The sequence below is a fragment of the Mastacembelus armatus genome, chromosome 15 (assembly GCF_900324485.2).
Source record: "Mastacembelus armatus chromosome 15, fMasArm1.2, whole genome shotgun sequence".
Classification (NCBI taxonomy): domain Eukaryota; kingdom Metazoa; phylum Chordata; class Actinopteri; order Synbranchiformes; family Mastacembelidae; genus Mastacembelus; species Mastacembelus armatus.
In genome coordinates this window covers 10,310,646-10,331,120 of record NC_046647.1, presented here as the reverse complement: position 1 = coordinate 10,331,120, position 20,475 = coordinate 10,310,646, and the positions used below count along the sequence as shown (strand labels likewise).

The 20,475-nt window shown below is 38.3% G+C and overlaps 2 protein-coding genes across 2 annotated transcripts; one reads left to right on the top strand and one right to left on the bottom strand.

Moving 5' to 3' along the window:
- Positions 1-773: 773 nt before the first annotated feature.
- lhcgr (luteinizing hormone/choriogonadotropin receptor) lies at positions 774-6,623 on the bottom strand. The gene is made up of 11 exons (XM_026310162.1): positions 6,417-6,623; positions 5,042-5,113; positions 4,551-4,625; positions 4,386-4,460; positions 4,084-4,158; positions 3,901-3,978; positions 3,738-3,806; positions 3,555-3,629; positions 3,133-3,318; positions 2,909-2,977; positions 774-2,634 (listed from the first exon to the last, which is right to left on the bottom strand). The coding sequence occupies exons 1-11, from the start codon at positions 6,587-6,589 to the stop codon at positions 1,470-1,472; spliced, it is 2,112 nt and encodes a 703-aa protein (XP_026165947.1). The 5' UTR covers positions 6,590-6,623; the 3' UTR covers positions 774-1,469.
- A 1,807-nt stretch (positions 6,624-8,430) lies between these two features.
- sft2d1 (SFT2 domain containing 1) lies at positions 8,431-19,360 on the top strand. Its single transcript, XM_026310172.1, has 8 exons — positions 8,431-8,715; positions 9,383-9,469; positions 10,571-10,653; positions 13,075-13,156; positions 13,566-13,601; positions 13,697-13,755; positions 16,008-16,037; positions 18,172-19,360. Exons 1-8 carry the CDS (start codon positions 8,650-8,652, stop codon positions 18,209-18,211), a joined length of 483 nt encoding a protein of 160 aa, XP_026165957.1. The 5' UTR covers positions 8,431-8,649; the 3' UTR covers positions 18,212-19,360.
- Positions 19,361-20,475: the final 1,115 nt, after the last annotated feature.

The following is a 20,475-nucleotide window of genomic DNA, read 5'->3' as shown; positions in this document are numbered from 1 at the left end:
CACCACAGTTCATACGGCAAAATTTGGTCTCCTTTTGTACATTACAAAACTGTAAAAACATCCCATTATCTAGATATTTGTAACGACTACCCCAAAATAACAATAACAGTTAATCATAATAAATTTGCATGCAAACTATTGTGGAGCGATCAGATTGATCAAAATGTGACAGATGCCCAAATAGTCCAGAAGGTCACTGAATTATTGAAGTATATGGAAGAAATGTATCTTCAGAAATGATGACATTAGTAAGTTAATTGATAGTTATTTCACAGTTCATTTTAGGTTATTCATACAATAGCTACGAGTAGACTATATAGTCCTGAATTCATAACTATAGGGTATGACAAACATTTTCTCTTTTTAAAAATGAAAAGTGTTTACATTGCTTTTTTTTTTTCACCAAATTTCTGTATTATTCATCAAATGATTCAGTTTTATTTGGGCAAGATTCATAGGACCTTAACATTTGTTAGAGTCCAAAAATCATGTATTTAAAATGAAACATGGTTGCATCTTTTATTTTGAAATCAGATGAACTATTCGCTGTGTGCATTTGCTGTACCTTTAACAGTAGTTGAGGACATCTTTAAGCGTAAATCACTTTCATTAAAGCTTGTAATAGTTCATAAATTATCATTGTGAAAAGTTGTTTATTGTAACATCTTTCTGAATGATATAAGAAAGTAGTTATAAGAAATTACCCAGTGCAGTGAGACCCAGCAGCAGCTATCAAGCATTTTAATGTAATTACCACAAACAACAGGCAGAGTACCATACACTGGTATTTTTTTCTTGTTCTCTTTTTCAAGTCACAAATATATTACATTACAAACATTGTAATGACATAAGCTCACAACAAACAGGCTGATAAGCATTATACAATAACATACTAGCATATAAACTATCATAGGTGATCTCTTTCATTAAGCTCTGAAAAACCTGTAAAAGACTAAACCAAATCTCAAGCCTAAATGATACATGTAGTACATTTCATCAGTAATGGCTACTGAGCTTTCTGTGTTAATCATAGGTGTAGCTATTAACATATGCACATATATAGCCACAACTTAGTTGACATAAAGTAATAGCTGGACTGGGTTTAAATGACAGAGTCTAGTCTTTGGTTTCCATTGGAACAATCACATGGAGATGAAGGTGATCACTCAGGATTTATGTTGAACTAAAAGTTTGTAGCTATTTCAGTTTTATCTCACAATCAGAAGATGAACCATACAGTCTTCACAAAACTGTAGATTAATTTCCATTAATTTATTTTCTGATTCATTTAAATTTGTTCTTGAGATTAGATGACAAAAGAATGATAATCTGCCACCTGTTATTTCTCCAATCACTTTGTCCTTCTATTTGTCTATAATACATTACAGAACTACACACTCCTTGTTGATCTCAGGTGAACTCTCCCTCCACTTTCAGGTGATGAGTCTGTTATGGAAAGGCAGCCATCCTCACTCCTGCGTGGTATTTTTTATATTAGATCTCAAGTTGTTCCTGATTGCCTTTTCTGAGCTGTAGGCCTTCATACGATAAACACTGGCCTTGCTTTTACAGCAACCCATGGCACTCATGAGCTGATATGCATCCTTCCTGAAAGCCTTGGTGAAGATAGCGTACACGAAGGGGTTGGCACAGGAATTGATAGGAAAGAAAAGGACCAGCAGAATCTTGGAGTTAGTAACTGTGATGAGAGGAACTTTGAAGGCAGCAGAGATGGCAAAGAAGGAGATGGGTGCCATGCAGAGAAAATCTGTGAAGATGAGCACAGCCATGCGCTTTGCAATCTTAGTGTCAGCAGTACTCCTTCCAGGAAACTCAGGGTTGTTTACAGCCAGGTAGATCAGCACGTAGCAAACACACACCACAACGAAAGCACCCACATTGAAGAGTAGGATAATTATGATGAAGGCCTGAGCCAGTGGAGTCTCTATGTCCATGGGTAAGCACATACTGACTTTGGTGTAACTGCTCACACCAACTAGAGGCAGCATCCCCATCCCCAGACAGATGAGCCAACCAGCTGCCATTATAGTCACTGCCTGTGTAAGTACCAGACGGCGCTCTATCTGCAGGGCATTGGTGATGGTGTGCCAGCGCTCCAGGGTGATGGTGCAAAGTGTGTAGACTGACAGCTCCCCCCCAAACACAGACAAGAATCCTGCAATGCTACAGCCAGGCCCTGTCTGCCATTCAATAGCATGCTGACTGTAGTAACCACGTGTGCGCAGGTCTACAGTCGCTATCATCAAAAGATAGATCCCAATGCAGAGGTCAGCAAAAGCCAGGTGGCACATGAGGAAGCGAGGCACCGTCAACTTGTTCCGGCTTGTAAAGATGACCAGGAGCACTGTCAGGTTACCCGCAATGGCCAGTATGTTGATAAACCAAATAGCCACTCTAAGAAAACTGAAGCCTGCAATGTCCTCACATGGGTTGAAAGCATCTGCTTCAGGTGTGCAAACCAAAGCTGGTTGGGTCTGACAAAAGTCCAGTTCTGGATAGTGGAAATTCACATCTCCAAAGTCTTCTTCCTTTACAAACAGGTTAACAGCTGAGAAAAATGGTACATCCATAAGTAGAGGCGTATCTGCTGAACCTCCAAGTACTTGCTGGACCCTATTTTCAGAAAGGTAAAGGGTCAGGAAATAGTTTTGGTTAGTTCACCTTAAACTGAAGAACATATACCGAGTATAAAGAATTGATAAGATCAACAAGGCTAGACTGTAATGTAATGTCAAGCACAAAGATGACTGATACAGTGATGTAATCAAATATTGTTGGTTTGGTGTTACCAGTAAATCCTTTCATTAACTACCACTGCTAAAGACACAGATGTCACTTTCATCAAAAGGATGTTACAAACAGGAAAGCAACAAGCACTTTTTTCTACCTTGCTGATGGATCACTCTCATCACAATATGTAGAGTCGTTTTTCCATGCAGGATTAATCAGTGAATCTCTGGAGAAAAAAAGAAGTCATGTCAAGACCTACTCAAAAATATGTCAGACACCCAAACATATCTGTAAAATGCTTATATTCATATTGCCTCATATTGTCTACTGAGATAATGTAATGTCTAAGCAAATCTTTTCTTGATGGGCGGTGCAAGTCACCTGTTTCTGTTCAGGCTCAGCAGTGCACAGCAGTGACTGTTGTAGGTGAGATGAGCCTCTCGTAGGCTCCACAGTCCCTGCAGAGGGGGCAGACTCTTCAAGGCGTATGCTGACTGAGCTAACAGCACCAGAACTGACTCCAGTCCCTGTGACGGTAACTTAGTGAGAGCTGTTGCAGAGATGTCCCTGTGAAATAATTGAGTGCAGGTGCAATAATATGACTACACTGGGGTGTAAAGACGTCTTTGTGAGTGTTGTACTGGTTGTACTATGTGAAGTGTGTCAAGATCACCCATCCCTCATCTAGCCTGAAACTAATCTGTGATTTATATGATCGGTTTGATCCAATGTTCTCTCCCGAATAATTCGGAGCATATAAATGTTGTGGTAAGTGGCTCAAGAGGTTTATTAATGTCACTTACAAGACTCCAGGGCCTGTGGCTCCTTTGAAAGTGTCTCTGTGGAGAACCCTGAGGTTTCGATTATTTTTTAATACCCTAAAAATAACAGAGTGCAGGATAAAGGAACAAAATTTAATTCTGTGAAAGCAAAAAAAATCAATTGAAATCATTTAATTAGAAAATAGCAAAATGTTGGAAAAATACAGCTTATCTATCTTTGTCCCATTGAAGGCATAGTCATGAATTTCTCTAATGCCATTGTTGTACAGATTCCTGCAATAAGTGACAAGATTATCATGAGGAAGCACTCATCGTGTTGATTGACATTGTGCAAGAAAATTGAAATGAATTTTCTTTCATCACTTACATTGTAATATATTCTTTTGTCACTCCAGTGAAAGCATTGGGAGGTATTTCCTGTAGATATAAATTGTCACAGATATCCCTGCAAATCCACAGCAACCCAAATCAGTGAAATGTATTTATGATGGTGTGCTTTTGTTTTGATTTGTCATGAGTCTATAACACTTAGTGTTAAAGATGCACTTACAATATAAACTCTGTTTCAAGAGAATTTACAGATGTAATGTCAGGAAAAACTCTTATCCCAGTATTTGAGATGCTCCTGTTAATAGAAAGTAAAAAAAGAAAAAACATCAGGTTTTGTGACTTCTAAAGTAAACCAAATGTGCATGAACTGCTTCACCTACCTTATTTAATGTAGTGAAATGTATAATCTAAGTTAGTGTTGGATGTTGGATTTATACTTTTTGATCATTGGTACCAAATAAATTTGAAAACAAATGTGGCTCTTTCGCACTTATATAAATTATATTTGTTGAGGCCACTCACATGTAACGTAGTTTGGGAAGGCTGTTGAATGCTTTGTGGCCAATGTGCATCAGACTCCTGGTGTTCTGGATGGAGCTGCAGAGCAATATAAAGCATCAGTCCTACTGTGTTACAGTAACCATTATTTTTCTTAAATGAAAAAAAAAAATCATAGAACATGCTTACATTTCAGTGAGGCTGGGAAGGTTATTGAACGCTAATGTCTCAATGGTTTCCAGGGTTACACTCTGAGTAATTTCACTGAGTATACAGCAGAAACAAAGCAATTAAATTAATCCAAAGAACATTTACACTGTAACACAGAAAAACAGTCTGCAGTGCAGTGTCCAGGGCATGTCAACACAAAGTTAAGGCTAAAAATATTTTGCATGAGCTTATGCTTAGCTCTATTCTTTTATGGAATACACTGGGGACTTAATCCATGTGTTTCTCATACATTGCTACTAACTCACAGGGTGGCATTGTAAGAACTGAACTGAAAAAGGTTTTTATGATGATAATCATTCTGCATTGCTTCTGTAAATAATAATGGAAGAAACACACAAAGTGAAAACATATATATCTAATATATATATGAGATTGCTAACCTTTTAGTCATTTCATGAAAAGATTAGTTAGATCAGAGTTGTAATAAATCAATGATACTTGATACGTACATCCTCTGGACGCCTGTCAAATCCTCAAAAGAATGGCTTGAAATTGTGTTAAATGACAACTGATAAAGAAACCTGCAAGATGGATAGGGAGGGGTACATTTACAATCATTTCAAAGACATTTTAATTAAGTGAAGCAAATGAAACAATATTAAATACTCTTCATTTGACAAAGTACAAAGTTACAGTTTCATACATGCATGAGGTTGTTATCCTTGGTGTCAGAAGACTCTTATCAGGAGAGACTCAAGGTTTTGTGATTTACCCGAGGAGAGGTCAAGATTCACCAATGGGTGAACTCTAAAGCTGAGGTCTGATGCCCTCGCACCCACAGGAGGAGATGGCCTGTGTGCTTGACCTTGTGAAAACAGCTTGATATTTTCAAGTTGGACACGTGTTGGGCCCTCTATTTTTCCACACCAGTGTGATGGGTGTGATTTTTTGTTAATGAGGGGAAGCATAAAGTAGGAAATTTTAACATTACACAGATACTGAAGTGCTTCACTCCTGCACTAAAAATCTAGTTTTAAAAAAAAAAAATTGTTTAAATGCTATTAAATTTCTTATTAATTATGCACAGGTAGCTACATAATTAATAATTAAAGAAACTAAAGTTATTGCAATGGTCAAACAACTTTCATTAAAAGAAAACTAGATTCTGTAGGTTAGTAAAAAAAAAAAAATAATAAAAAACAACAATAACAAAACAAAACTACAGTGGTTGGGGCAGTGCCTTAGTGTTTTGAGAGCAAACCGTTCGCTACAAAATTGATTTAAATTAGAAATTTCCATTTTTAAAAAAAACTCCAGACAGCCTAATAAGATGAGTGTTAAAAATGTTTGTTTGTTTAAGCATCTTTTTATAGATGTGATATCATGACACCTTTAGCAAAATGTTGATCCTGACTCATTGATTGATTGTTCATTGATCGATTGATTGATTTGCTTAATAGGTGGAAGACCACCTATTTATCATTATTAATCCAACACAGTGTCCATATAAGAGCCGACTTGACAAACCTTTTTTCTTGTAAATTCGAAAGGAATGCTTATAAAATGTTCCATCAATTTAACGAAGTGGAGACAGAGCTCCCAAATAACTTACGCTGTGTTCAGATGTGATCGAAACAGCTGAATTTAACTTACATTTAAATATTTTTCAGCAAGTAATCAAGTGAGTGCCACTCAGATGAATTCTCGCTTCGTGCGCAAATACGCACGTCTTGGTAATGGCTTCATTTGAAGGTTTTTGAGCCTTGTTATAGTTACGAATGAAACGCACTGACAAACATAAGTTATCAGTCAGTACTTACCACCATTTAATGTTTCATATCATACACTCACCATCATAAAACCATGTCAGAGGTGTGAACTTACAGTCTTTTATCTCTCTGGCCCATCATCAGAGCTGACCCCTCTGTCACATTATTACATCTAATTGTGTTGGAGAAACAGCGGCAGATCCTCGGACAGACAAAACCCGAAGCGGACTTGCATCCATAGAAAAATAAAACAGAAAGGAAAACGAGCCCTGGTGTTGATGTCCACATTGTTGTTGTAATCTGGGAAACGTCTGAACAGCTGGAGTGTGTACTGAATGCTGAGGATTTGGCCCATCCTCGTGGTGTTTTTTTTTTTTTTTTTTTTTGCTGTAGCTGCAACAGCGTTATCTTCCAATCTCAGCCACTTGATGCTCGGTTTTCTGGGTCTCTTGAATTCAAGGTTGTAGTGACAATAATGGGAAAATCGATGGATTTGGGAACTGTAAACAGCTGTTGTCATGTGGAAGTTGAATGTTACTGGTATGTCTCTTTAATCAGTACTGTTTAAACAGAGTTGCACGTTAGAAGGTTTTAACGATGTGAATAACTTATACATTCATACATTTCCATTGAGTACATCATTCTTGCCTTTTATCTCCAAATGGGACAATTGGTTTTCCCACACATAGTTAACTGAAACTCAGCTATCTGTGAGAAACTGGAACAAAACTGTAAAATAATGGCATGTCTCTCCCTCTGGTGACATTCAAGGAAAAAAAACCCACAAGTATAAAATCCATGTCACAAGTTGCATTCTTGTGGCCACACACTAACTATCTGTTCCAGCGTTTTATTAACTTGTGGCCGTGATGGCATTTTGTTTTTTAATTCAGTATTGTAACTGTATGTCTTAATGTGCTGAATTACAACTGGTATATATTCAAATGTGAGATTCCACCCTTCATAACTACTACAGTAGTTAAGAGAAAAGCTACTGTCATAAATATTAATATTGATATTTAAGATTTACAATGATATTTTCACTGTTGTGACTCAAGAAGAATTGTACCTCCCTGATCCTTTAAATGCAGTAGCTCATCTTGAGCATATATAACCTATTTCTAAAAGTTTGTTGTATGTCTGTAATAAAAAAATGTCTGGAAACACATCAAACTTTCAAGTGATAATGTGTAATAAGAGTTGTGATTCTGAAATTTATCAGTATCCTCTTCAACGGACAAGCGTTAGTTGTGACTGGGTGTCTTTTGATTGTGTTTGCTAACTCTAGTGTCTGTAATTGCTGTGTAGTTAAGGCAAATTAAAATAAAGATTTCAGCAGGCGTACACATAAGAAACCAAATCAGTGGCTGTGTCCTTCGAGGACAGCGTGACCCAAAGGCAGCGTGACCCAAAGGCAAAAGCCTCCTTAACTGTATCTGATTAGATGTTACTCATGCTGTTGATAAAGACAAAGCAACATTATATTGTCTTGATAAACTTATGACACATGTCATGCTGACAGACTATAATTCATTATGAAATTGAGAGCACCACTTAGGCCTTCAGGACTGATGACCTTGAGCAAAAGAATATTTATGAACTTTTGCATAATTTCCAAAAGACTGACTGATTTCACAGATAAAATGATCAAAGCATCCCACAAAAGTTAACTGCATTTGACCTTCAGTATCTTCTCAATGGGCTGGGTAATATTGAACTCCTATTTGGATTTAGGCAAAACACTTGCCTTGTCACATTTTCTCCACTGTGTGGAGACAAATCCGCATAAAACGGTGGTCAAATATTAGTCAAATATATTCTATATTTTAGAACAAAGACATTTTATTAGTAGTAATTATTTGAAGTACTGCTGGAGAGGCTAAAACAAGCCAAGAAATACTGCTGTCATACCACTGATATAAGCGAAAGATTTAGCGTGAAATTTTAAAAATCAATTTGTGTCTACATGCTTGGTTTTAATAAATATGCTTATTTTCCTCAAATCCTACAGCAGATCACCGCTGAAAAGCCACCCCTTTAACAGTATAGGCCCATACGCAGTTTGACTTGTAGTATGGTTATTTCCGACAGCAACGAAAGGCAGCAACAGTGGGGTTGGTTGGTGAAGTTGCCTTCACGAGCTGATCTCCGGTCTGTTTTTTTCATGCCTCCCCAGCATTAGTCCCAACAGTGGGTGTGGAAAAACCGACTTTGAGTCAGTCCTGAAAAGAAACGTCGTTGAGGAAGTTACAAGTCGTTATTGCGCCGATCAAAACTTAAAGATATATATAAAAAACAATAAGCGGATCACACTGTTTCCTACGGGGTTTGGTCAGTAGCTTGTGGCGATGGATAAGCTTCGTCGTGTGTTAAGCGGACAGGAGGAGAATGAGGAGCTGGGTCTCACTGCACAGGTAACTTAGCTAGTTAGCGTTAACTCTAGTTACTGTATAACCGTGTCCTGCTAATGCTAACATTGAATGAAAACAGCACTGCACTAGTTCTTTTGCTATTTTCTTTCTGCTGGTTATGTTGTCGTGTTTTATTTTTTTGGAGTTATTCAGTAAATTAGACGCTAACCGTGTAGCTTTGCCCGGACGTTAACTAACTAGCTAACTAGTTAGTTGGCTAACGTTAGCTAACACAGTAACGTTACTCTGTCATTTTTATATCCGATGTTTTTAGCCCAGTTTCAGACCAGCTATCATATTCTTCCCGCATTTTAAAATTTGTTTATTCATACTTTTTACACGCCTTCGCCATGAGGAGGAAACGAGGTAAGGTGCTGCCCTCAATCCTGTGTTTTTATCCGAAGCAATACTCATTTATTTTTGCACTTGTAACTAAATTAGCTAAAGTTTCAGTCTGGACCGATGTCAGGTTTTGTTTGCCTACATGTACTGAGTAACGTTAATGTTCTGCAGCTTTAATGTGGGTCTGTGTGTTGTGTTAGATTAAACTGTAGCTCGGTGTTATCAGCTTTGCTCCAGCCGACATGGTTTCATCACCAGTAGGAAGCCGGTGGCTCTTTCTGTTGCTCATTAGTCCTGACTTGTGATATCCTCTCATTGTTCCCACCAGGTCCTTGATGCCACCACTCTGAGCTACAGCACCAGGGTCAAATGGTTTGTCATATGCTTTGCTGGAGGCATCCTGTGTTCAATACTTGTGAGTGTGTCAGCTTTTAAAATTGTAAATGCAGCTTTTATGTTCTGTCTATCTAATGTAGTGATGTTGAGGATGCCAAGAATGCAGAGCACATACAACACTGTTGGTCCAAGTTACTTTTTTTTTTTTTTTGTGGTATACGTTGTAGACAAATTAGTTTTATCTTGCACTTGCCCTTTTTAGTTTTGCAGTTAAGGGGAAGTCTTTTCACAGATGACACTTGTTGATAACCATTTCAACCGACAGCATAGTGTGAATTCATACTGACAAAGCCTCGACACCTCCTCTCTGTGGACACCTGGAGGTACAGAACTGAGACAGGAGAGTTCTGTGCCTTTGTTAAAAAACAGAAAAACAAAACAAGAAAACATATAACAAAAAACAAATCAATCAGCTACCCAGTATTTTTTTCATTTTGTTTATTGCTGTAATTCTACACAAAAATTCACACAGCCCCATTTGGTTTGATCTTCACAGTTCAAGCTAAATTATACGTTTGGTTGAGCTGAAGAGCGTAAGAATTTTTCCCAAATCCCAAATCACAGCTGTATCTAAACAGTAAATAAGTTTCCCCAAACACAGCCAAGAAAAACTCATATAACTGCATGAAGTCACACATAATAGGATTTTTGGTTTTCATTAGCTGTAAACCTGGTAACTAATATGCCCTTAAATGAGCTCCTTCTTTTGTTTTCTTTGCTAAAACAATTTCGTTAGTTTCTAAACCTTTATAGGGGTGACAACGAACGATGGAGGGAGAGGCAGATACAACGAAGGTTGCTGGTGGGACTTAATAAAAAAAGTACTTATCAGCTGGATGTTTGCCCCCCCCAGTAAACAACAAGACTCAAGAAAGATGTTAGCTGCTGCACCTTATTAAAAGCTTTTTTTTATATATGTTGACACTAGGGGGAGCCCATTGTGTTTCAGTAAACACACAGGACACCCCACAGAATCCCTTGTTTTTGTTTTTTTTTTTTTTCCATGAAAGACATAACAAAAATTGTTAGCCTTCAATCTTAAGTCCAGGATTCATTTAGCTACTAGGTAAAACTGTTTTATGCATGTTGCCTACAGAGATGGTTTTTCTGCTTTTTCCAGGGCACAGCACTGCTGTTCCTACCAAATGGAATCAAGCTTTTTGCTGTCTTCTACACAATAGGGAATATTGCTGCTCTTTCCAGGTAAGACCCTCAAGTCCAGCTCAGTCTTTGCAGAATTGTAATATCTTGATGTCATATTTTTCTCATTAGTATGATACACTAAAGCGAATACAACATGAGCACTACATTCTCTGAAATCATCTTGCCTGATCAGTGCCAAACCCTGTTACTGTCATCCTTGGCAAAGCTACACATTTGTGGTGGTTTACCTCCAAGCTGTTCTGTAAAGGAGACATACCAAGCAGTCATGTCTGTGTTTCACTGCCTTTCTCCTCTGTGCACTCACCACCTGTTGCTCAGATTTAACGCACAGTTCATGAGGACCCATGAGGAGTTTTCACTCTGATTCGTTGATGATAAATAGGGGTGACTATCAGTTCCGTTCAGGCCAGTAAGATTGCAGATAAAAGGATCATCTCCAGGATTGAATCATATTAGCATTAGTATTAATCAGTCGTATTACTGCAATTTATATGACCAGAAAACTGCCTTTTAAATCACACTCTATAAAATCTGCTACATAAAAAGCTCACATAATAAAGGGTGACTAAAAAAAAGTAATGCTGGTTAAACTTGCTAATAATGTCACTGCAACATGCCGCCATATAAACACTGACATAGAAGCCTACATAGAAAATGCACTGGCACTACAGTTTACCTGTGTCGTGAGAATGCTCTAGCCTGCAGCTGCAAGCATGTGGGAAGCAGAGGCTGTTAGTCACTACATGCTTAAGAGCAATGGATTTGGCAGGCTTACCTGTGAATAGGATTTGCACAATTTGATGCAACAGAGCAAGCCAACGTTCTGATCACAAAGGATAATTATTGCACTTTCCTAGTTAATCTAATGACCTGTGTTATTAAATAACTACTTCTGTAGCCCTGCACTTTAATTACAGGATATATTACTTGAAAGTCAATAACTAATTACTAGGTATAAAGCCCAGGAGAGTGTGAATGAACTAGGTGTCTGTGTCATGACTTTGGTGTTTGCTGTGAGAGGCGTGACTAAATGATCTCTGCTCTGTATGGGTGCATACAAGTTCAATTCCTTGCCACTGACAGGGACGGATCTTCTTTGAAGAAGTTTTTCTGTACACTAGATATCAGCCGGCTACTGGATTTAACAACATTATGGATTCGAGTCAATTATGGATATTTTAATCACTGTAATCTGTAATGCAAGGTCTAAATCTGGTAGTGAACCATGGATGAGAGGATTGTTTTCAGACAGGGTGGTCTCTGTTTTCAGTTCCAATATCATACTGCATGTCCAGTGGGTTTACATGTTACAAGAAACAGGCTCACTTTCTGATTTAATAGCGTAGGTTATCAATCCAAAGCCACAGATGGTCATATTTTAAGGTGTTTAAATCACTTTTCACTTGTATGTGACTGTGGCTGCATTCTTTCCACCCACAGCAGTAGAAGGTTATGTAAAAAAAATAGTTCTGTAATCCAAAAACAACATTAAAAACACATCTCTAACGTGTATTGTTTTTTTTGTTTTTTTATTTAGCTTCAATTTGACAAACAATGTAAATGTTTGGAAAATTTACTCCATTTTGGGGTTATTAGTTAATGTATTTTGTAACCAGTATTAGGTTCATGCCACTAATAGCATCAGTTTGGTTATAATTAATTTTGCTAAAAACCCATGCAGTCAAATAAGTATAGATATCTAATAATCCTTCTAATCAGCAGTAGCAGCATGTGCGTGGATCTCATTGGTGTCTCTGTCACATTGAGCACTTGGGATAAAAAGCATCCATTGGACCAGCAGAAAGAGCCTGCGTCAACGCCGACTTCTCTCGTGTCTCATCTAACAGATGTGACGCTCCACAGACTCCCTCTACCCACGCAGCTCCGCTGAGCCCAGAGCTGCGTGCCTCGTCAGGGGGGGAAACCTTTGTCTTGTTACATTTACTGACGTAACACATGCATCATGTAGGAGTTGTTAAATGTGTCATACTAGCGTTGGGCATGAAATATTTACCCCCTAATGACTGCAACAGGCTGACCAGGCTGATACTTGTATTATTTATCAAACCTGTTTGCATGGACAAAGAAGAGAACACCCACATTCATCATCACACATTCACACAGGCTTGGCAGCACTGTTCAAAAGTTGATCTCCAGAAGAAGCAATGCATGTGCGCCACAGTGATGAATGCTCTGTACCTGATATAGAGAGTAAAGATGATAACAGTAAGTTAATGGATTGATATGTTAAACTGTGTGTCCGCATATTGCAACTGGATGGTGACCTGTCCAGGGTGTACCCCTGCCTTTCACCCAAAGAGAGCTGGGATAGGCTCCAGCAGATCCCTGTGACCCTAATTAGGAATAAACAGGTATAGACAATGGATGGAGGGTCAGTGTAACTTTTTCCAGGTGTATACAAAAGTGTAACTTGTCCATTTCTCTTTTGTTCTTCTAAAGCACCTGCTTCCTAATGGGACCGCTAAAACAGCTGCAGCGCATGTTTGAGCGAACAAGGCTGATAGCTACCATTGTTATGCTGGTAATTATTATTTGTCTTATAAGGTCCAAAATATTCACTGGATCTCTATACACTTTATCTGAGCTCTATGCATTTATAGTGTTAGAAGGAATTATTTTTTTTATTAAATCCTCCTTGGCAATCCTTTAACAATGTCCTCTACTTTCATATACTTTTGAAAGGTTGGGAGCTTTCTGAGTTTGTATTACAAGACCAGGTTCAGTTAATGGTCTAATATCTTTAAAGTACTGATAAGATGATGTGACTGATTTTAACAGCATATTTTATAATCATGTGTTTTTTTCTGTGAGTTGATTTGGTGACTTGCTTTGGGTTGGAATTGTACAATCCTGGTAAAAGTTTGAAAGCAATCAGCTGTCCAGGTTATTGAAGAAGAGACTATTAACTGTTTCCTCTCTTCTCCCACCAGCTCTGCCTTGTCTTAACACTTTGTGCAGTGTTTTGGGTAAGCAGATATTAGACCTTTTAAAAAGCTGTTACCCTCTTTATTGTTTTAGTGTAGTGTTTTCTGGAATGAAAAAACATTGTGTTTCATTTCAGTGGCATAAAAAAGGACTGGCTATCATCTTCTGTATTCTCCAGTTTTTGGCAATGACATGGTAAGTGTGACTTGTGAGTCTGAGCCATCTCTGCACTGTACTACAGCTGACAGTTCCTTTACTCATCATTCACACCCACTCAGACTAAGCAGTCTGTCCATGATAGAGAGCGTTTCTCCAGCTGCTTTGGCTTGCTCTGTATGTCTGAGTTGAGTTAATCAGGCTGCTGATGCTTTAAACTGATTTACCCTATTGGCATGAGCACAACTAAATCTGTCAATGTTTAAACTTGCACAATCAGTCACACTGCAAATTCAACCCTGCTACTAACTGGATTTTAATGGGATTTTCCCCCTTTTTTTTTTTTTTTTTCCTCAAAACAAAATATCTGTACAGTTCAAGCTTTTTTTTTTTTTTTTTTTTTTTTTTTTAACCCAGGCTATATAAGAGTGAATGTCATCACACAAATGCCCTGTAATTCTAATAAGAAGCACATATAATTTAACATGAAAACTATAATTAAATTGATTTGCCTTAGTTTGCACAGCTTCACATACAAGTTGAGTCACTGTTGTTGTAAGACCGGCAGGTAGGTCAATATATTTTTGGTCTGTGGAGGAAGTAGTGGCGCCAGGATCAGTGTGGACCTACATGCCCGGTTCCAGTAAGAAGAGACAAACGGGTATTTCTGCCTGTGTTTACAGACAAGAAGGCTACTCCCTACTATATGTGGGATCATTACTACTGGTAAAATCACAGGTGCCTGGTTCAATGAGAAAATATGAAACTCCTTATTTAATATAAGGTAAAAAATATGTACAATGACTTGGACTTGTACGATTTAAATTTCTCCAACTTATTGTAGAGAAGCTTCACTCTTTTATTGCTTAACCCAAAGAGCTTTTCTGGCATTTTATCTGCTTTACTAAGCCTTTGTGTCCCTAACATCTTGAATTGAATATCTTTGGATTTTAGACAAAGCAAGACATCGCATTTGGTTCTGACACTTTTTAGGTTAATCAATAAAACATTTAAACATTAGAAATATATACAGGTTTTACATATAATAATATTGAGGCATGACTCCTTGCACTTTGACAACCAAAAGGACAGGGGTTAATTTACAGCATACCAGTGAATAATGAGAGCTGTGAGTGACGTGCATTGGCATGTCAGCACTTGTATGTCCGTTAATTTAAACATACTTCTACCAGAGCAACGAGGATGTTCGGTATGTGAACGTGCATAGAAACAAAAACCCCCCAGCAGTTCAGGAAGATGGAATGGACAATTTCAGTGCATCACTGAGCAGGACTGTCTGCCTCATAGCTACATTGCTTTTGCACCTACATGAAGTAGATTCATTTCCGCTCTGGCTGCATTCTCAGAGGCATCACCATAGCAACCACAAGTCACACATCCCAACCTCATTTATAACAGACTGGGGGCATAGTTCACTCCCACGCCGGCTCTCAGACGTCTGCATGAAGGTGGTTCTGTGATAACACATCGCCACTGACCCACACACAGATGTGGACAAAGTCCATTCCTCAGGCTGAATTCTGTGAAGTGACACCCAACACAGTACAGAGCATGGCTATGACTATTAACAGCAAAACTACAGATATCTTTCACTTAACTCATTTTCTTAGTTTATTATTTAGTTTAGAGATTCAGAACCTGCACATTCAAAATGTGCACAGTGGTCCGTTCAGCAGGACAGACGACCTGCTAACTGGTGATCAGATATAGTGGCAATCATGCTCAGGCTTGGCCTGTAGTTAATTATTCAACTGCTGTACCAGATTCCTCACATATTTTTAATACATTAGATTTTTGATCAGGGGATTTTTTTAGCTAAACTTCAGCTGTGATCATTTTCAGGACAGGGTGTCATGTTTTTATTGTAGTGCAAAGACATGATCCAGTCCATTTACAATTAGTTGGTTAATCTCCTTGCTGAGCAACATTAGATACCCTTCAGTCCATCGGTTACTACTTCATGGAGCATTTAAACATTATTATACATTTTGGTGTATTTCTCATCAAATGACTATTATTCTGCTGCTCTTGAGTCTTAAATTGATCTTAGATTCTATGAGTGTTTTATGCTTTAAAACATTTGTGTTTTCATGTTTGCAGTAATGGCCATCTATTTTAAAAATATCTTTCTTCGGCTTGTATTTGACATGCTCAGCATCTTAATATATTATATTATTTTTCATTCAACAAGTAACTACATTCAGCAACGTGTCATCCACATACACAGTCATTGTGCCCTCCCCTGATGTTTCATATGTTTCTCTTTTCAGGTATAGCATCTCTTACATTCCATTCGCCAGGTAAGAAAGCATGATTACACATGTGTTTGTCTATGTTTTGTCTGGATAGACTTGTTGTATTGTATTTGTTGTCTAATGAATTCACTAAATACAAGAACATGCCTTTCACCTGGGCCACGTCTGAGAAATTGATTTTTGGTAAACGAGACACTAAATACATTTTTGTCCATGTCCATAAAGCCCTGTCTAAAGAGGACACTATAGCACCACACACAACAAACAAACTGGAGTGCATACTGCGAGTGACCCTTCAAGGAAAACATGTTTTTATTTACCTCCTAACACTTTTTGCCCCCAACATTTGTCTGTAATCCCTCCTCTACGACTAGTGCAGGCTCTGCGTGTCAAAACAAATGGTAGTTTGTTGTTTCACACTCTGTGCTGTAGCCCAGTGGTTATTTGTATCAATCTATAATGTCTGACTGAAATCAATTTTTGTAGAATAATGCTCTTTCAGCCAGATTAAACAAAATATGTCTTTCCTAATGCAGAGTTTGCATTATGTGTGATGAGCTTATGTTAAGCTCTATAGGGCTAAAGCACAATACAAGTTTTTGATTAGACCTAGACCCCCATAGGTTGTCCTGCAAAAAGGATTCATATTTTGCCTTTATTGTGCACAATATAGAACTGAAATCTATGAAATCCGAGCTGTTGATTTTGTAATTTCTTCCACTGTAGGAAATGTTAAATAGGAGAAAGGCATTCTCACTTCACAAATGGTCCCATATGGTGTCAAACCTCAGTGGTGACCCTTCATGCCAAGCAGGAGGTGTGATGTTGTTTTGTCAGTCCAGCTGTAAGCAGGATTATGTCTCATTTGGTGAGAGGTCTGAAGCCCCCCATACAGCCCCCCCACTAAGTGCCTTGTGTATTTGGGGAACCCTATAATCCATTCTGACAGCTGAGAGACATCCTATAACCAGTCCAAGCTCCCCCTCCCCCAACCAAAATGCTATCAACAATGCAAAGCTGAGACAAAGACATCGTCCTCTGCCACCCTTACAAAAACCAAATTTGACTGAAGAAATGCTAATTTTGGGGGGAAATTGTTGATGTCCTAGTGATTTAGTGATATATTTGTTTCTCCTATCTATTACATTTTTTGTCAGCGTGTTATTGTGCTTGCTCTTCTTAAGCTTCTTACTTTAATCTGTTTTTCATTTCATTTAGTTTTGATCATTTAGCTCTCTGTTTGCCATGTTGTTACTGAGAACCTGCATATTTTGATCTCACACCTGTGTCCCTCTGGGTGACACAGTAAAAAGCATTATATTGCAGTGTCTTCCAAGTCCTGACAATCTGGGATATCTGGCTAGCCACACTATCACATGGCCAATGAACTTGATCCTTTAATGTATTTTACCTTGTTTCCTATTTATAACCTCTCACGCTTGCAAGACTCCATGTGCACTTCCCACAGTGCTTTAAGGCGACTGTTGCTCTGATGTTTAATCAGAAATGGGGAAGAGTCTCATATACTGATTATTTTTAATGCATCTTTGGAGAAGCAAAAATAGAATCACGTCTCATCTGAGTTGAAATAAATAAATAAATAAAAGCCAGGCTGTGTAGGAGGACCAGAGCCTTTGATGGAGCGACTCTCCTGCCTGTTCACCGACCTCCCCTCCTCCCTCTCGGACCGCTCTCCCCCTTCTCCTTTTAACCTTGAACGGTTTCACACCCCCTCCACCGAAATCTTACTGTGGCTGCAGGCAAAGTCTGCATAGCAACACACTATTGGCAAGAGCAAACGGTGTGAAGGGAAACGGAGTAGGCAGCATAGCCTGTGGTTGCCATGGCAATCATTTAGATTGCATCATCCTTCGGGTCACAGAGTACCTGGAGAAAGGGAGCCCCCATCGCCCTGAACATGTGGTGCTTCCCTCCCAAACCGCACTCACTTATTCATGTCGGGCCCCACCCGAATGATCACAACAAAGGATGGAAGTGCTTCTTTTTTTGGCACTTTTAATTCTGTACGCATTATAGTTTTTTACCTCCACTGAATCCATTTTTTTCCTGGATAATTTTAGAACAGCGCACATGCAACATGCCCTTTTCTTTTATTTCTCCTCTTTATTGGTTATAATATTTGCTGTTATTTAGACATTTTCTCCTCTGTTTTCCACAGGGATGCAGTGATGAAATGCTTCACAACCTGTCTGAGTTAGGACTCCTTAGTCCACTATCTCATGTGATGACTGGTCCTAATAAGCAAACTATAAGAGTGGCTCTGTAAAATATGCTATCCATGTTTGTACACTATATCTCAATTTTTACAATAGCTGTTTGGGACTGTGAATTCTCGCTTTCTAATTGGAGCTGAAGGTCTTTAACTGTAATCAGATTGTAACACAAATCAGTCTTTTACTGTATGTGAGAGGAATGAGTGCCTTTAATGCTTAATATATTTAAAGATATTTCTATATTTTGAGAATTTTATACCATTTAAGTGCAGGTATATGATTTTGACTTTGCTCTAAATTGTAATTTGCAGCACACAGACACACACACACTCACACATCTGTTGACATATTGACCAGCAATACATATTTACATCTTAAATGGTTTCTTCTGCATTTTTAACTGGTGTTCGGATTTCTGACACACAAGCCTTATTAAAACACGTCACGCACAGCACATGCTTTCACTTTGTGTATGAGGCACTGATGTATGAACAGACTCTCAGGTGCTCTTCTATGATTACATATGATTATCCTCCCTGAGGCTCTTTTTCACTCTTGATGCACTTGGATGTATGACAGCCATGGCGCTTTTAAGGTTTTTGTGGCTAAAGAGATTAAAAAAGCAGCTCCTGTCTAGTCTGTTAGTCTTCTGTGTGTATTTGAACTCGCCTGCTTCTCTTTAGCTCATCAAATAATATTAAAATTGCTTCTCTTTCTCTAAATTTGAATTCCTTCAAGGTATAGCAGTGACCTAGTTAATTATGCTTTTCTGAGCATTGTGGTTTTGACATGACCTAATAACCCAGTATGGCTTGTATTACGTTCCCTATATTGGTTCAGCTTTGTAGCCTTTGAGGAGGGGGTTGTCATGACAACCTCCTCCAGAAGATTCGTAAATGCTGCCCACCCCCCACCTCTATTCCAGATGTTCACAATATCCTAAAGAGAAGGTGTGTTTCAATTTATACCTTGGTACCCACAGCCCATCATGAATATATCAGTAGATTTTGCTTTATACTGAAAATATATTTTTTTGAACTGATTTTTTTCTTCATCAGTTTATAAAAATGTACTAATGCATCCCAGCACTATGTGTATCAACTGTACTAAATGTGACTAAATAGCTGCATTTCACATCTTGTGTCTAGGATTCCTTGGTCCAGTATTTCATGTGATGACTGGTCCTAATAAGCAAACTGTGAGAGTGACAGTGTTGTGTCACCCAACTGTTGTGCAGCCCCCACACAGTTTCATTAGACACTCATTATAATGTGGTGGAGGATTAGCATAGACAGAATCGCCCTCCAGTACTACTTTTTCAACTAACTTGGCAAAGACCCAGCAAATCCCTCTTGAAGTAATCTTTGGGATAAAATCATTCTGTAAAATGGAGGGAGTGTGGGCCTTTCTGTCATCTGTTTTCATTTCCTGCCATTTTTGGATTATGCTGAAGTTTGAGGATGGAGAGGAAGTAAACCCTGACCTCTGCAGCAATCTGCTGTTTCTTTTTCATTATGTCTAATCCGTTATGTCAGAGAGAGAAGGGGGATCCCACACCACAACCACCACTAAAATTAAACAATCCGTGTCCTCGCTGGCGTCACAAGCCAACTCCTTGTGTAAAGACCAGTAAATAACTTGGTACAGGGTGCATAGTTCTAGTCAAGGAAACTGTTTTCATGTTTATTTTTCTCAATGGCAAAATGTGTCACATATTGTAGAATATGAGCATCATTGAAAACAGTATAAAACCATAGATTTTGGAAGTATTGATTTTTTTTCTTATGCCATACACCGAGGGAAACAAAATCATACTGAATCAATGGGTCTGGAGTGGAACCGTCTGGGTGAAAGTGCAGATAACAGCAGAAAGGAAGAGAAATCAATATCGCAGACTATTTGTTTTTCCCCCTGATGTCTTTCATAGGCAGCATGTCCAAAAGAACAACAATGGACCATCTATCAGTTAATTGACTTTTGAGACTGTATTGACTGACTGAATGGATAAAATCAAAGAGCATCTCTTTGTTCTAGTGAAATGCTCTTTAAGTTCAAGGACAGGCAGGATTATCTTTACATACCAAGGCAAAGTGTATTTTTATGAGCACATGTAAGACAAAGATTGCATACACACTTCAGTGGAGTACATTTTTATTAAAATTAGAATAAAGAGAAAACACTTTAGGCAATTACATCCATCCAGTCATTATGCCACGTTTCCATAGAGATTATTAATGTTTCAAACTGAT

Excerpts from the sequence above, each read along its gene's own strand:
- lhcgr (XM_026310162.1), bottom strand. The coding sequence starts at position 6,589 with ATGTGGACATCAACACCAGGGCTCGTTTTCCTTTCTGTTTTATTTTTC. Across the intron at positions 4,626-5,041 it reads TTGACAGGCGTCCAGAGGAT|TGAAATTACTCAGAGTGTAA; the intron begins GTACGTATCAAG and ends CTGTATACTCAG. Across the intron at positions 4,159-4,385 it reads CTTCCCAAACTACGTTACAT|GAGCATCTCAAATACTGGGA; the intron begins GTGAGTGGCCTC and ends TTCTATTAACAG.
- sft2d1 (XM_026310172.1), top strand. The coding sequence starts at position 8,650 with ATGGATAAGCTTCGTCGTGTGTTAAGCGGACAGGAGGAGAATGAGGAG. Across the intron at positions 13,602-13,696 it reads CACTTTGTGCAGTGTTTTGG|TGGCATAAAAAAGGACTGGC; the intron begins GTAAGCAGATAT and ends GTTTCATTTCAG. Across the intron at positions 16,038-18,171 it reads TCTTACATTCCATTCGCCAG|GGATGCAGTGATGAAATGCT; the intron begins GTAAGAAAGCAT and ends TGTTTTCCACAG.